General features: G+C 35.5%; 3 protein-coding genes across 7 annotated transcripts; 2 read left to right on the top strand and 1 right to left on the bottom strand.

Annotated features, from left to right (window-relative positions):
- The first annotated feature begins 247 nt into the window (after positions 1 to 247).
- LOC131672882 (uncharacterized) lies at positions 248 to 2,881 on the top strand. Its single transcript, XM_058950400.1, has 9 exons — positions 248 to 342; positions 488 to 586; positions 850 to 1,017; positions 1,182 to 1,276; positions 1,335 to 1,402; positions 1,486 to 1,690; positions 1,753 to 1,916; positions 2,103 to 2,220; positions 2,290 to 2,881. The coding sequence occupies exons 2-9, from the start codon at positions 508 to 510 to the stop codon at positions 2,599 to 2,601; spliced, it is 1,209 nt and encodes a 402-aa protein (XP_058806383.1). The 5' UTR covers positions 248 to 342; positions 488 to 507; the 3' UTR covers positions 2,602 to 2,881.
- Positions 2,882 to 3,184: 303 nt separating this feature from the next.
- On the top strand, positions 3,185 to 7,071 carry LOC131672881 (uncharacterized). 5 transcript variants are annotated; one of them, XR_009302669.1, is made up of 10 exons: positions 3,185 to 3,313; positions 3,808 to 3,914; positions 4,001 to 4,171; positions 4,230 to 4,318; positions 4,395 to 4,447; positions 4,529 to 4,829; positions 4,900 to 5,066; positions 5,150 to 5,267; positions 5,340 to 6,386; positions 6,663 to 7,071. XR_009302669.1 is itself a non-coding variant. In XM_058950395.1 (9 exons), the coding sequence occupies exons 2-9, from the start codon at positions 3,836 to 3,838 to the stop codon at positions 5,655 to 5,657; spliced, it is 1,296 nt and encodes a 431-aa protein (XP_058806378.1). In that variant the 5' UTR covers positions 3,185 to 3,313; positions 3,808 to 3,835; the 3' UTR covers positions 5,658 to 7,071. The 5 variants fall into 5 exon arrangements, 4 of the variants coding, with proteins under 4 accessions (XP_058806378.1, XP_058806379.1, XP_058806381.1 ...); XM_058950395.1 differs by having other exon boundaries at positions 5,340 to 7,071; XM_058950396.1 differs by having other exon boundaries at positions 3,193 to 3,330; positions 5,340 to 7,071.
- Positions 7,072 to 7,224: 153 nt separating this feature from the next.
- LOC131672878 (FK506-binding protein 5) lies at positions 7,225 to 11,798 on the bottom strand. Its single transcript, XM_058950393.1, has 4 exons — positions 11,644 to 11,798; positions 11,259 to 11,441; positions 11,062 to 11,194; positions 7,225 to 10,991 (listed from the first exon to the last, which is right to left on the bottom strand). Exons 1-4 carry the CDS (start codon positions 11,689 to 11,691, stop codon positions 9,124 to 9,126), a joined length of 2,232 nt encoding a protein of 743 aa, XP_058806376.1. The 5' UTR covers positions 11,692 to 11,798; the 3' UTR covers positions 7,225 to 9,123.
- Between the last annotated feature and the right edge of the window lie 65 nt (positions 11,799 to 11,863).

Consider the following 11,863-nt stretch of genomic DNA (forward strand, 5'->3'; position numbering starts at 1 on the left):
TTTAATATGATGTCACTCAAACGTGACTTATAAAATTGTTACAAACATGACATTTATCGGCAGATAAATTTTTTTCATAGTTGATATTGATATTTCGAAAAAAAACATATGTATCATGCGCATGTCCAGTATGTCCCTTCCCAAAAGTTGTCACATACGCAGGAGCTCTGTGGAACGTGCACGGCCTCCTCTCTTGTTCGTAAATTTCAACTAAAACGTCAGCTGTTGCTGCTGAGAGATCATTGTGTCGCGGCAGACCACAACCGCTAGGTTCTGTAAATACTTATCACTTCTAGCGATATACCAATCTCCATTTTGGTATATGCTAAATGCAATTACATAGTAAGTCATCAGAATTCGTAATTTTACAATACTACTGAAATCGTTTGATTGGGAAATTTCTACTACATCCATGTATTTTATATAAATAATATCACACATTCAATTTATGAACGATCCTGTAATAAGTTGGTATCTTATTTTTCAGGATGATAAACCAGATTAAAGATGTCTTGTATGCGGTCGTTCTGGTTAATTACATTTGTATCCACGTTGCCCATTGCAACAGGAACGTCAGAACAAATAAGTATATACATAATATATACACATTTCTAAAATTTTAACGATACGGAGTTATTATAATATCTCCGAAAAAATGCTCAAAAATCAACATTGTTATTAGTGCATTTATATATTGCCAAATTGTAAATGTAATATACTTTTTATAGTATATCGTTACATAAAATACATATAAAATAAAATTTCCAACCCTTACTTTTATAAATGAAAAATATACTTTCACGATGTTAACAAAGTTCGTCGACTATTTGAACTACTTGTTAATTTTAGTTTGCGAGGCACAAACCTTTTTCATTGAAACGGAAATTGATAAACGAATCTACGTTTACGATGCGGAAATCACTGTTGAATACGATAGAAACGAGTTAGCTGTATACCAATACCCTGTGACGAGCGCAGTAAATATTTTGATGAACAACGCCGTCGTATCTCTTGCAGGTAAATATGATTGTAACTTTTATACTTTCAATCAAAATTGAGATGAGTAATATTTATTTGAATTATCGATTCCAAATAAAAATTGCATCATCAATAAATATTTTAGCATTTCACGTTTTATGAAACTTCTTTTCTAAATTATTCATTCCATAACAATCTTTCAGGGCGTATTGTTTATGATGACGAAACTCTTGACATTAACGCGTTGAAAACGTCGAGAGTTTTAATCTCTCAAATAGCGGGATCTGCGCAGTTAGTCGTGAGTTATTTAAAAAACTTGCTGCAGCGTGGAACTTGATTTTTCTATTTGTTCGCAGAATAATGCTCACGATCAAAAGGTGTTATCCAATTGTTTGATATTTTTAGCGAAGACGCCCGAGGAAAAGTAAGTTACTCGAATTCGCAAACCAAGCCTTACAGTTCACTGGCGAAAATTGAAGGAGAACAAATGTTTTTCATTACTATCAGGACAGGTTTGCCGCGCAAATTCGAGATTGAAATTCTGCATCGGGCAGCGTCGTGCCTAACAGCATCGCTATGTTCGAAATTAGCCAGTATTACTCAGCAAGATTTTGAATATGCCGATAATCATCTATTTGACTTTGGACCGTTGTCATCAGTGCCGCAACAAATTCACGATTATCTTGGCGCCCGAAGGCAAAGTAATCTACAGGTGCGTGAAAAAAATGCATTAATACATAGATGGTGCATTGCTATAGTTTTGGACTTTTCAAGTCCGCGATCAATATGATCGTGGATATAGCGATAGCCGAAATCGTCGAGAAATTGAAGGATGAAAACGAAGGGACCTGTGAAATACCCTACATCAGTGTAGACATTACTGAAGAATCTAGCTGGAAACCTCAAGGAAAATTACAAGCGGAAAATGGAACTTTCTCGTGAGTAATTTCGAACCGATTGATTTGTCTTTGACAAATTTCTTCTATACGCCTGCATAAACCATAAAGATTAACAACACCATGTTAATAACTGTTTTCCTCAATTTCCACCTACGCAACACCAATGATACTTTCACAGCTCCCGGAAATGTTGCGCGAAGTTTACGATTGCATTTTGTTCGCCAGAGATCTGACTACATTAACAAGAACTAAGCATGCTACTTTATCACACGATGGACTGAGATTTACTGCATCCTGCGGTTTTGGATTTTCAAAAGCCAAGATAAATTACGAAAAGTACAAGGTACGTACGGATCATCATAGAAAGCGTGCAAATTCTTTAAAAGTAATTTCTGTACTCTTCTACCTTCAGTTAAAATATGGACTGTCAGTGAGCGGACATATATCGGTAATAATCGACGGATTATCATTGACAACTTCGATCGTCGTAGATTTCAGTAGAGTGCCATGTAGAATAATTCTTCAGGAATTGCAAGTGGAAAATTTAGGCAAAATGAAGATTAACATGACTGGTTTAGGACCTCTGAACGGCCTTTTATCGAGATTTGCAACTTGGATAACGAAAAAGTGGAAGGAGAAGATTGTCGTGGCGGTTGAGAACAAAATGAGGAAGGTCGTGCAACAACACTTGTCTAAGTTTACTTGTGAAAATCTTAGGCCGTAAACTATTTGCATTTTACCATGACTATCGTTATTTTTTATCTACCGACGCTCCGATTAATTGGTGAACATCAGAACTTTTTATTCATTTCATTTGTTGGCATGGAAGGAAATATCAATATCCCCAAGTAAATATTATTTACCACTTCCGGGTAGACTAATTATGATCTGGTATTTATGAAACGATGTAATAAATACACTGGTAAAAAGCGTGATAGTGGAAATTAAGATAAACTTGATTATTTTAATGTAGCAAAATACAAAAAGTGGAAAAAAGTAATGTATAAAACTATGAAACTACAAAAGTCTACGAAAGTGTTTAACTCGCAGAAATCATTCATATCCAAATACTTATCCACAAGACTATGGCAATAAGGTACTAGAAGGATGCATAAAACAATTATCCAACGGCCTTCGAAAAAAAATACTCACCCTTTTTACAAGCTAAAATTCTCCTGATCCATATATATAATCAAAAGACCGTGCGAGCTGTACGAGGACCGATATACGCGTGCGCATTCAACTCCATTTCTTCTTCCTTGCGCGCCTGTGCGACGCGTTTGTGTTGGTGAATCACAGTCAGCTGGGCCGAGAACAGCTCATAGTGTAGTACGTTAAACGCTGTTGCTGCGAGTGCTGCGACGCTTGTGTGTGGCACACGTCCTTAGCCTTTTTTTTGTGGAAGAGAACATTACGATTATAATAATCGTTTGTTGGTCAGTTCTGCGCTATGGTAACAGCTTGTGTGCTTGCCAGTATTCGTGTATATCTCGTTCTGGGTGAATTTTTCATCTGAATTTGTCTATTAGTGTTGTCATTCTTTGTCTTCATTCTACGAGAGACTGTCGTTATGCTCATGATATTTACACGCATATAACCAGTGATTATCCACGACACCTCGGGACTACACCGGTGGAAAGTAGCTTTTTAGAAAATTAGAAAAAACAACTCAGCCGACATACTTTCATTCTTAATTGTGTGTTAGAACTGTGTAAGATAACTTGCACTTTTATCCGCCGAAATTTCCCACCGGTAAGGTGTCTGATGACGAAAAAAAAAGCATCGACGATCAACAGGTCTCGATAAACCTCGTATTATTCAATCGTTAAAAATGTATCGAATCGATCGTTAGATCAAAAATCCATCGCAGAAAACGAAACAACACAATGGTGCGCACGTGTATCACACCAAGTTTGTTTTATTATTGCAGAGAAGGTCAAGGTCGAAATTCATGAGCGATGCCGTCAGCAATTGCAATTCTAACGATAGCGTCAGTGATACTGAGCGAATCATCAGTGCTCTCGGAAAATTTACTGAGCGAGTATATTAGATAGAATGAAGCCAATACGATTCGTACGGTGATTGGCAATTGATTTATTTTTCCATCGCTACATATTTTACAGACTGCGAAGCGCCGAGGAGCTACGAGGTAACGTTGGCCAGCAATCACAAACTAATTGTACAGGATCAGCTGCTCTACGTGAATTACGATAGAAATGAATTGGCCGTTTACGAGTATCCTGATAATGAGCTCGTTAACATTCTCGTGAACGACAGCCGGGTGATTTTTAGGGGTGAGTAAATTGCAACTTTCGCGTCGAGCTTTGCTACTCAGTTGTCGCTCTTCGACAGGTCTCGTCATAACTGACAATGATTTTTCGCAATCGTTCGATGCCAGTCGCACATTCGACTCGAAAATCGCCGGGACCGCACGCCTCAAGGTAAACCCACGCTTGCGTAACGCATTGTCGATGAGATTATTCATGCAAACTAACGAAAACGGTTGATCACTTATAGCGAGGACTGCTGAGCGAGTGCAGTTTGTATTTATCGAGGAACCGCCACGAGGAGTGAGTATACGGCGTACGATAAGTTTACGATGCGCAGCCTGAGCATTCATTAGCCATTGGAATTGCATTTTTGTTCCTAAGGGCGTCCGGAACACCGCGAGAGCTCCAAGTGGAAATCATACATCAAGCGGCAGTGTGCGCCCGAGCGACATTGTGCGACAAGTTAGGTGTAATTGATTACAAGGATTTGAAGAGAGGCAAAGAGCACCCGTTCAATTTTGGACGACTCGCAGTACCGGTTGATGATTCCACTACGAATATGGGTTTGATTTTTTCGAGTATCGAGAGTGGCGAACTGAAAGTTGATGTGGATGAAGTGAAAGCACTGTTCCATGCTGTTACCAAATCGGATCTGGATACTGTTGATACAGCCGGGTTACAGGTACTTAACTTCATTGTCGCGGAAACAGAAACGAAGAAAATGGTTTTTAATTGTTTGCGTTCTTCGTTAGTCGACGATCAATAAACTCGTAGACTTAGCTGTATATGAATTGGTTAAGAAGATCAAAGAGGAAAATATTGGGAAGATTAAGATTCCCGACATGAGTCAAAACTTTTCTACCGGTTCGTCTTGGTGGGAGACTACTGGTGAATTCAACTCTTTGGATGGAACCTTCGAGTAAGTTTACGAGAAAATATCTTGGAAACAAATGAAAATTCTAAATATTACAATTTTTTAATTTTGATATGTATGTAATCCAGAGATCTTACGAGTTTGGCAAGAACCGAAGACGCTCTTTTATCACACTCAGGCATGAAATTCGTAGCCTCGTGCGGATTTGGACTCAGAAGAGCTTACATGGAGTACCAAAAATATAAGGTAAATGGCATATTCAAAAAGAAATCTTCGCAAGATCTTTCCACTTGATGCCATAACGCGTTATTTTTTTAGTTACGTTATGGCGTAATAAAAGTCAATGGTCAATTATCGGCAACCATCGATGGAGTTTCAATATCAGCAGTCGTGGGAATAGATTACAATCGGAAACCATGTCGTACAGTCTTGGAGAGTTTACGCGTGAGCGAACTAGGCAAAATCAAAGTGAAACTCACTGGTTTGGGACCGTTGAACAAATTACTATCGAAACTAATCACTTGGATTACGAAAAAGTGGCAAGACGAGATTGTCGGCAAAATCGAGGAAAAACTATCGGAGCTTGTTATTCACAATCTTGACAAATTCCAATGCGAAAAGTATAGGCCGTGGTAATTCAACGAGACTTTTTTTCTATTACCAAATGAGATTCATATTTTTGTTTGGACGCTTATTAGTCGCTAATTGCATTTGAATGTTTTTAACGTCAACGTCAACGATTACATATCTTATTGGATTTTTTGAGAGGATAAATAACCTATCGGCTAATACGCATAAAAAAATACATCGATTAAAAAAAAACCGTGAGTTATTAATGCACTCGTTCAAAGAAGTTCATTGAAACGTCGCCGCCGCAATTAGAATCAAGATGATCCGAAAGATCGTTAAAATTTCGCTATTGTTTGGCGCAGAGGCAAAGTATATACTTCGACGAAGAATTGACAATCTATTAAATGTTCTGTAAGAAATACGTGCTTATAATGTACTTAATCGAATGGAAAAAAGTCAGACATACTTTAATTTTCATTTTCATTCAATTCATACTCGATGAGCGGTTGGCTAATGCATCGATCTCGTTTACACCTCACTGAACCAATCAAAATTTAGCGTTTATAAGATTCGTGATGCGTCCCATGTTGCTTCTGAAAAACATTGAGAATGAAGCGGCTGATAATTCTATTAATCTTAGGATAATAGAGGAAAAGTATCATCGAACGTAAAGAAAACTAATCGATGCTTTAATATATCGTACAGTCAATTGTCGATGAAAGATATCTTAACACGCAATTGTTTTCCTGGTCGTAATTAATGTTTCCTCATGGGCATTTCTCTACGAAATTTTAAGTAAGTATAAATATAGTTTATTTAAATTAACGTTTTTTTTAAATAACTTTCTGCGCTTTTTAAATTGCTCGCCACCTAACATTAAAATCGATGTCGGTAGTGGCAACAGAATCAATTATTAATTTCATCTATAACAGTAACATTTTGGCACTGTACTTGTATCCTGATACAACTTATACCAACCTATTTATCAACGAGTCGCTTATATGCATTAAAAGTAATTAAAACATATAACTCAATTGCAACAATGATTTTATGAAAAACAAATAATTTTAGGAAAGGCTGACAATTACAGTTTGAGATTCATCAATCATGAGACAAAATATGACACCGAAATCACGAGTTTCGTCCGTAGTCATCGTAAGCTGTAATTAGACGCATATTAACGACATATTATATTTTAGAATATCAGCGACTACAATGTCGGCTTGAAAGATTACCAATTCTTCGTATTAGATAAATTGACCGAAAGGTACATTGTTTCTTTGAACGCTGTACAGATAATAAATATAATCTTATTATTTGTAGTTTTTATTCGTTGCGAAAACATGGTCAGAGCAAAGCTTTCATCTAGAGATCTTTGTGCTATAACCATTTGGTCAAACATTTTACACGTTAGTTTCCCGAAGTAACTTCGCCCAAATTGACGAACAACAACAAACCAATAAAAGGGTATGGTTTCTAATGTAATTTATTTTTCTTCACCTGATCGTAAAGTGGAATTTGATTGTGAAATTAATAGATGGTAGTTATCTTATAGCGAGAAATGGCGTCATTCAAAACCAGACACCAGCACGGCATTTATTCCGCGATTACTGAAGAAACCTTTTGACATTTTTTCTTGATCTCGTGAAACAATGATGAGTTACAGTGCCACTCACGCACTTTTACCCCCCCACGGGCAAAATCAGTCTAACTTCAAAGTTTTATATCTCTGGTAGAAATTAACGTACAGAGACGCGCGTGGGTGCGTTTGGAAGGTCTTTCGGAGAGCTTTCAAATGATATGACTCACGGTTGCCATCGATTGTTTTTTTAAATTTTGCAACAATTATGCAAAATTGAAAATTCTGAAATTTTTTTATTATTTTTGACAATTAGCCAATTTTGGAAAAAAAAATAGTACGAAAATTTGAAGTACACCATTTTTTAGCTATTACCAAGCCCTATCTGAATCACTCATCAAAAATTTATTTTCGTCAAATATGACGCGCGCACGGGCATTTTTTCCTGGAAGTGACAGTTTTTTTCAACATTTTTTATCTCCGTCAAATTGTAACAATCGAAAAAAATTTATAGGAGAAAAAATGTTTGTTTTTTCACGTAGAATACTGCAATAATTTTTTTTTTGGTTTTTCGAAAAATTTTTTTTTTCGGTTTTTTTCAATTTTTTTTTCTCACAGTCGGTACGCTAAAAAGATGAGAAACCACAAAAAAAAATTTTTTTCCATCCATTCAATAATACTACATAACAAGTATCGTAAATTACATAAAAAAAAAAATTTTTTTTGTTTCGACCTTGAAAAATAATTTAAACCGAAAAAAAAAATTTTTCGAAAAACCAAAAAAAAAATTATTGCAGTATTCTACGTGAAACAACAAACATTTTTTCTCCTATAAATTTTTTTCGATTGTTACAATTTGACGGAGATAAAAAATGTTGAAAAAAACTGTCACTTCCAGGAAAAAATGCCCGTGCGCGCGTCATATTTGACGAAAATAAATTTTTGATGAGTGATTCAGATAGGGCTTGGTAATAGCTAAAAAGTGGCGTACTTCAAATTTTTGTACTATTTTTTTTCCAAAATTGGCTATTTGTCAAAAATAATAAAAAAATTTCAGAATTTTCAATTTTGCATAATTGTTGCAAAATTTAAAAAAACAATCGATGGCAACCGTGAATCATATCATTTGAAAGCTCTCCGAAAGACCTTTCAAACGCACCGACGCGCGTCTCTGTACGTTAATTTCTACCAGAGATATAAAACTTTGAAGTTAGACTGATTTTGCCCGTGGGGGGGTAAAAGTGCGTGAGCGGCACTGTATATCGAAGAACGCACAATGGAATAGTTTTGAGCGGAGAATTACATAGTTCAAACCACGCACAATGCACAGACGTTATTTTTACTTTCGGCAATCTTAGAAGGTCACGTGTTTTACAAAGAACATTATGTAATACGAATAATTCAAATTTAAGAAATGTATAGTGTACGATTTATTTATAAATTGATTTATTGACGATATTCAGTTATTGCTTATGTTTATCAAGAGAATTCTTGTATCAAAATAAAATCATTTTATTTTCACGTGAGAAAATCTTTTAAATTGCTAAGTTTTTCAATGACCAGTCTTTTAGATGGCTATCATTGTTGAACTATTTTATAAAAAAAATTTTCTAATGTTTGTTACACTTCAAAACCAAAAATTAATCAATAAATATCATCTATAAGCGAAACTAAAACTTATATACAACAAATAAATTTTATAGTTCAGTTTAATTGCAATGATAAATCGCCTTTGCGTGAACATAAGAGACGTGCTGTTTGGTAGCAATGGATTTCAGTCGACAATATTGTCGTACGAGTCTGCAAGATTTCACAGTGACCAGTAAAGGTAGAACGATAAGTTCTACTGCGAGGACTTCAAATTTGAATCGGGTCATTCCAAGAACCGCATGTAAATTAATTATGATAATAATAAAACTGATAGTTTGACGTAGAATGAAAAAGATGTGGGGTTTAATCCGATCGAAGCTCCGAGTGTTGTGAGTCGTTCCATGAACTATTGTTGATCTTGACTGTCACGTTATCGTCACTCGAATCACTGTTTAGATCATCTTTTGGTCTTACAAGGACTACGCGTTTGTCTTTCAACGACGAATCTTCCTTGATAACTATAGTCCTTTCGGGTGTATTTTCACACTTTTTCACGACGTTTGTGTCTAAAGTTTGCTCTTCCTTAGTGTTAACGACTAGCTCTTCAATTTGTTGCTCCTTGACTTTTAACGACAAAATGAGCTGAGGTTTTTTTACAATTACTACTGATGAGTCAATCGTCACGTCAGTCTTACCTTGACTCAAAGATTCATCTGCTGTCAAATCGCCTTCGGCATGTCTTTTCAAAGCTAAATATTCCTCGACTGAACCTGTAGTTGTTAGAACTGTAATCGGTTCGGGTGTCGATATTTCCGATTCCTTAGATGAATTGTTGAATTTACTTTGTCGTTGTCTCTCCCTCAATCGTTTACGTATCTCCGACTGAATCTTCGACTCTCGTATGACGCTTTGTACCTCATCTTGCTGTACATAACGAGACGCCCAAGTTTCCGACTTTGAACCTGCCGTCGATTGTTCCAATTGCTTAATTTGGGGCTCAAGAGATTTTGGTTTCTCTGGTTCATCCATGTCGTCCGGATAATCATCTAGATTAATAATCTCCTCGATATCTAATGCTTTATCATCATCAACGTCAAGTTGCGAACTTGTATTCGAATTTCTGCGCGATCTTGACCCTGGATCGTTCGATGCTTTCCGTTCGGGTGAATCTTTTATTTCTATAGGCTCGACTACTGTTTCTTTTTTTTTAACTTCGATATTTTCAGCCTCGGGCATCTCTTTCGTCACGATTCCATTATCAGAGTCACTATCACTTTGCTTGCAACTCTTTTTAGACCTGATGTTCGGGTTCTTTTTGATCTTTTTTATTTTTTCTTTCATCAGTGATTCCACATCTGCTTTCAAGACTTTCTTTTGTTCTTTTTCATCATCCTCGTTGTCAATAATTTCTCCCTCTTCTAACTCTTCTTCTTTTAATGGCTCTTTTGGACTTTCAACTTTGTCATCATTGTTACTTTCAATTACACTCATTGGTAAATTAGAATTTCCATTATGTTTACCTTTTTCTTTTCCTTTTGCATCCTTCCCTTTCTTTATATTAACTTGAGGATTTTCATTTGTATTTTTATCAACATTCATAAGTTTATTTAAAACTGTTGTTCTCTCTTTCACTTCAACTCTTTCTCCGTTTTGTGCTACTTTACTTGGGCTTGGATGATCTCGAGACTTTTTGGATTGATTTTCTTTTTCATCATCACTTGAAAGTAATTCTATTGTTGGAGCTGGATTTATAACAACATATACATCCTCATCATCACCATGTTTCATTAAAACATCAATTTTTTCAAGCTGTTCTTTCAAATTTGCCTGCCTTGCTTGCACACTAACATTACTCAAGATTCCAGATCCTGAAGCTTGATTTTTGAGACCTTCCAATGAAGTAGCAGGTAATTCATCTTCTTTTCTCAATAATGCTTTAATTGCTCGAGCTCTCATTTCAAGTTCTAAAAGATCCAAAAGACTTTCACCTTCCTTCTCTTTTTCTTTAGGCTTTTCTTTGGCTTTGTTTTTGCCCTCGATTTTTACCTTTTCTACTTTAACTTTTGAGCTCAACTTCCCATTTTTCCCTTTTTCATTCAATTTACTTTTAAATTTACTATTTAATTTTTTTAACTTCTTAGAATTTTTTTTCAATTTAGCACCTTCAACTTTTATACTTGACTTATCATCACTTAACCATTCAGTATCAGAAACAATTTCAAGCGATGGACCTACAAAGTAAGTTTTAGAAGTTATATGAAAATTAAGTTAGTTAATTATTGATATTCCTTGAAAACTAACCTGAGTCGTCAGAATCTTCTGTATTGGATGACTGCAGCATCTCTTGCCCATTTAATATACTCATTATCCTTGCTTTAGACATGCCAGTTAGTTCATTGGCACATAACTCTTCCAAGTCACTAAATTCAATTTTCTGTAAGGAAACAAGAATCACAATAAATACTGAGAGTAAACTAACCTTTTATAAACTTTTTTACCTTAAGAATTTGAGGCAGCATCATACGTATTTTTTCAGCTTTCACTGATTTGAAGAGTTGAGATGCAAGTTCTTTTCGATTTGACAAATATTCTTTGATAGGTTTTAAATCTTTTGCATCAGTTTCCTCATCAGAGGATGACGAGGATGTTATGGAAGAGCTTATGGAGCTATTGTCAGATTCCTTAAAATCCAAATATTTTTATAACATGTTTGGTTATAAAAATTGAGATATTTATCTAATATAATCTATCTATCTATAATAATCTTTTTATGAAATTTTGTGTCATAAGCAAAAAATACATCAAAGAACGAATATTTAGTCAAACTTTTGAATAATACATGATTGTATAAAATAAGTAAACAACAATAGAAATGATACAAACCTCGCTAGAAAAGTTGGACCTCTTAATTTTCTTCCGCTTGTCCATCATTTTTCACTTGTTATAAAATGAAAAATCATCAAAAGCTCAAGAAAATGAAAAAAAATTAAAGGAGTCGCCGGTGTTGCATTATTGAAAACCAGCTGATCACAGTGGCGTCTGCGCGCTATGTGATTGGGAGAAAGGGAGAGAGTAAAAGGTGCCACGACTGAACTGACGGATG

The sequence above is a fragment of the Phymastichus coffea genome, unplaced genomic scaffold (assembly GCF_024137745.1).
Source record: "Phymastichus coffea isolate CEN01 unplaced genomic scaffold, Cenicafe_Pcof_1.1 PCOF00161, whole genome shotgun sequence".
Lineage (NCBI taxonomy): Eukaryota > Metazoa > Arthropoda > Insecta > Hymenoptera > Eulophidae > Phymastichus > Phymastichus coffea.

What these genes read in the sequence shown, in the direction of transcription:
- LOC131672882 (XM_058950400.1), top strand. Translation starts at nt 508, where the DNA reads ATGTCTTGTATGCGGTCGTTCTGGTTAATTACATTTGTATCCACGTTG. An exon ending in GCGAAGACGCCCGAGGAAAA is followed by an intron (nt 1,403 to 1,485) that starts GTAAGTTACTCG and finishes CATTACTATCAG; the next exon opens with GACAGGTTTGCCGCGCAAAT. An exon ending in GAAGGCAAAGTAATCTACAG is followed by an intron (nt 1,691 to 1,752) that starts GTGCGTGAAAAA and finishes GGACTTTTCAAG; the next exon opens with TCCGCGATCAATATGATCGT.
- LOC131672881 (XM_058950395.1), top strand. Translation starts at nt 3,836, where the DNA reads ATGCCGTCAGCAATTGCAATTCTAACGATAGCGTCAGTGATACTGAGC. An exon ending in CAGCCGGGTGATTTTTAGGG is followed by an intron (nt 4,172 to 4,229) that starts GTGAGTAAATTG and finishes GCTCTTCGACAG; the next exon opens with GTCTCGTCATAACTGACAAT. An exon ending in TCGAGGAACCGCCACGAGGA is followed by an intron (nt 4,448 to 4,528) that starts GTGAGTATACGG and finishes TTTGTTCCTAAG; the next exon opens with GGCGTCCGGAACACCGCGAG.
- LOC131672878 (XM_058950393.1), bottom strand. Translation starts at nt 11,691, where the DNA reads ATGATGGACAAGCGGAAGAAAATTAAGAGGTCCAACTTTTCTAGCGAG. An exon ending in GGTCCAACTTTTCTAGCGAG is followed by an intron (nt 11,442 to 11,643) that starts GTTTGTATCATT and finishes TTGGATTTTAAG; the next exon opens with GAATCTGACAATAGCTCCAT. An exon ending in AGAAGATTCTGACGACTCAG is followed by an intron (nt 10,992 to 11,061) that starts GTTAGTTTTCAA and finishes CTTACTTTGTAG; the next exon opens with GTCCATCGCTTGAAATTGTT.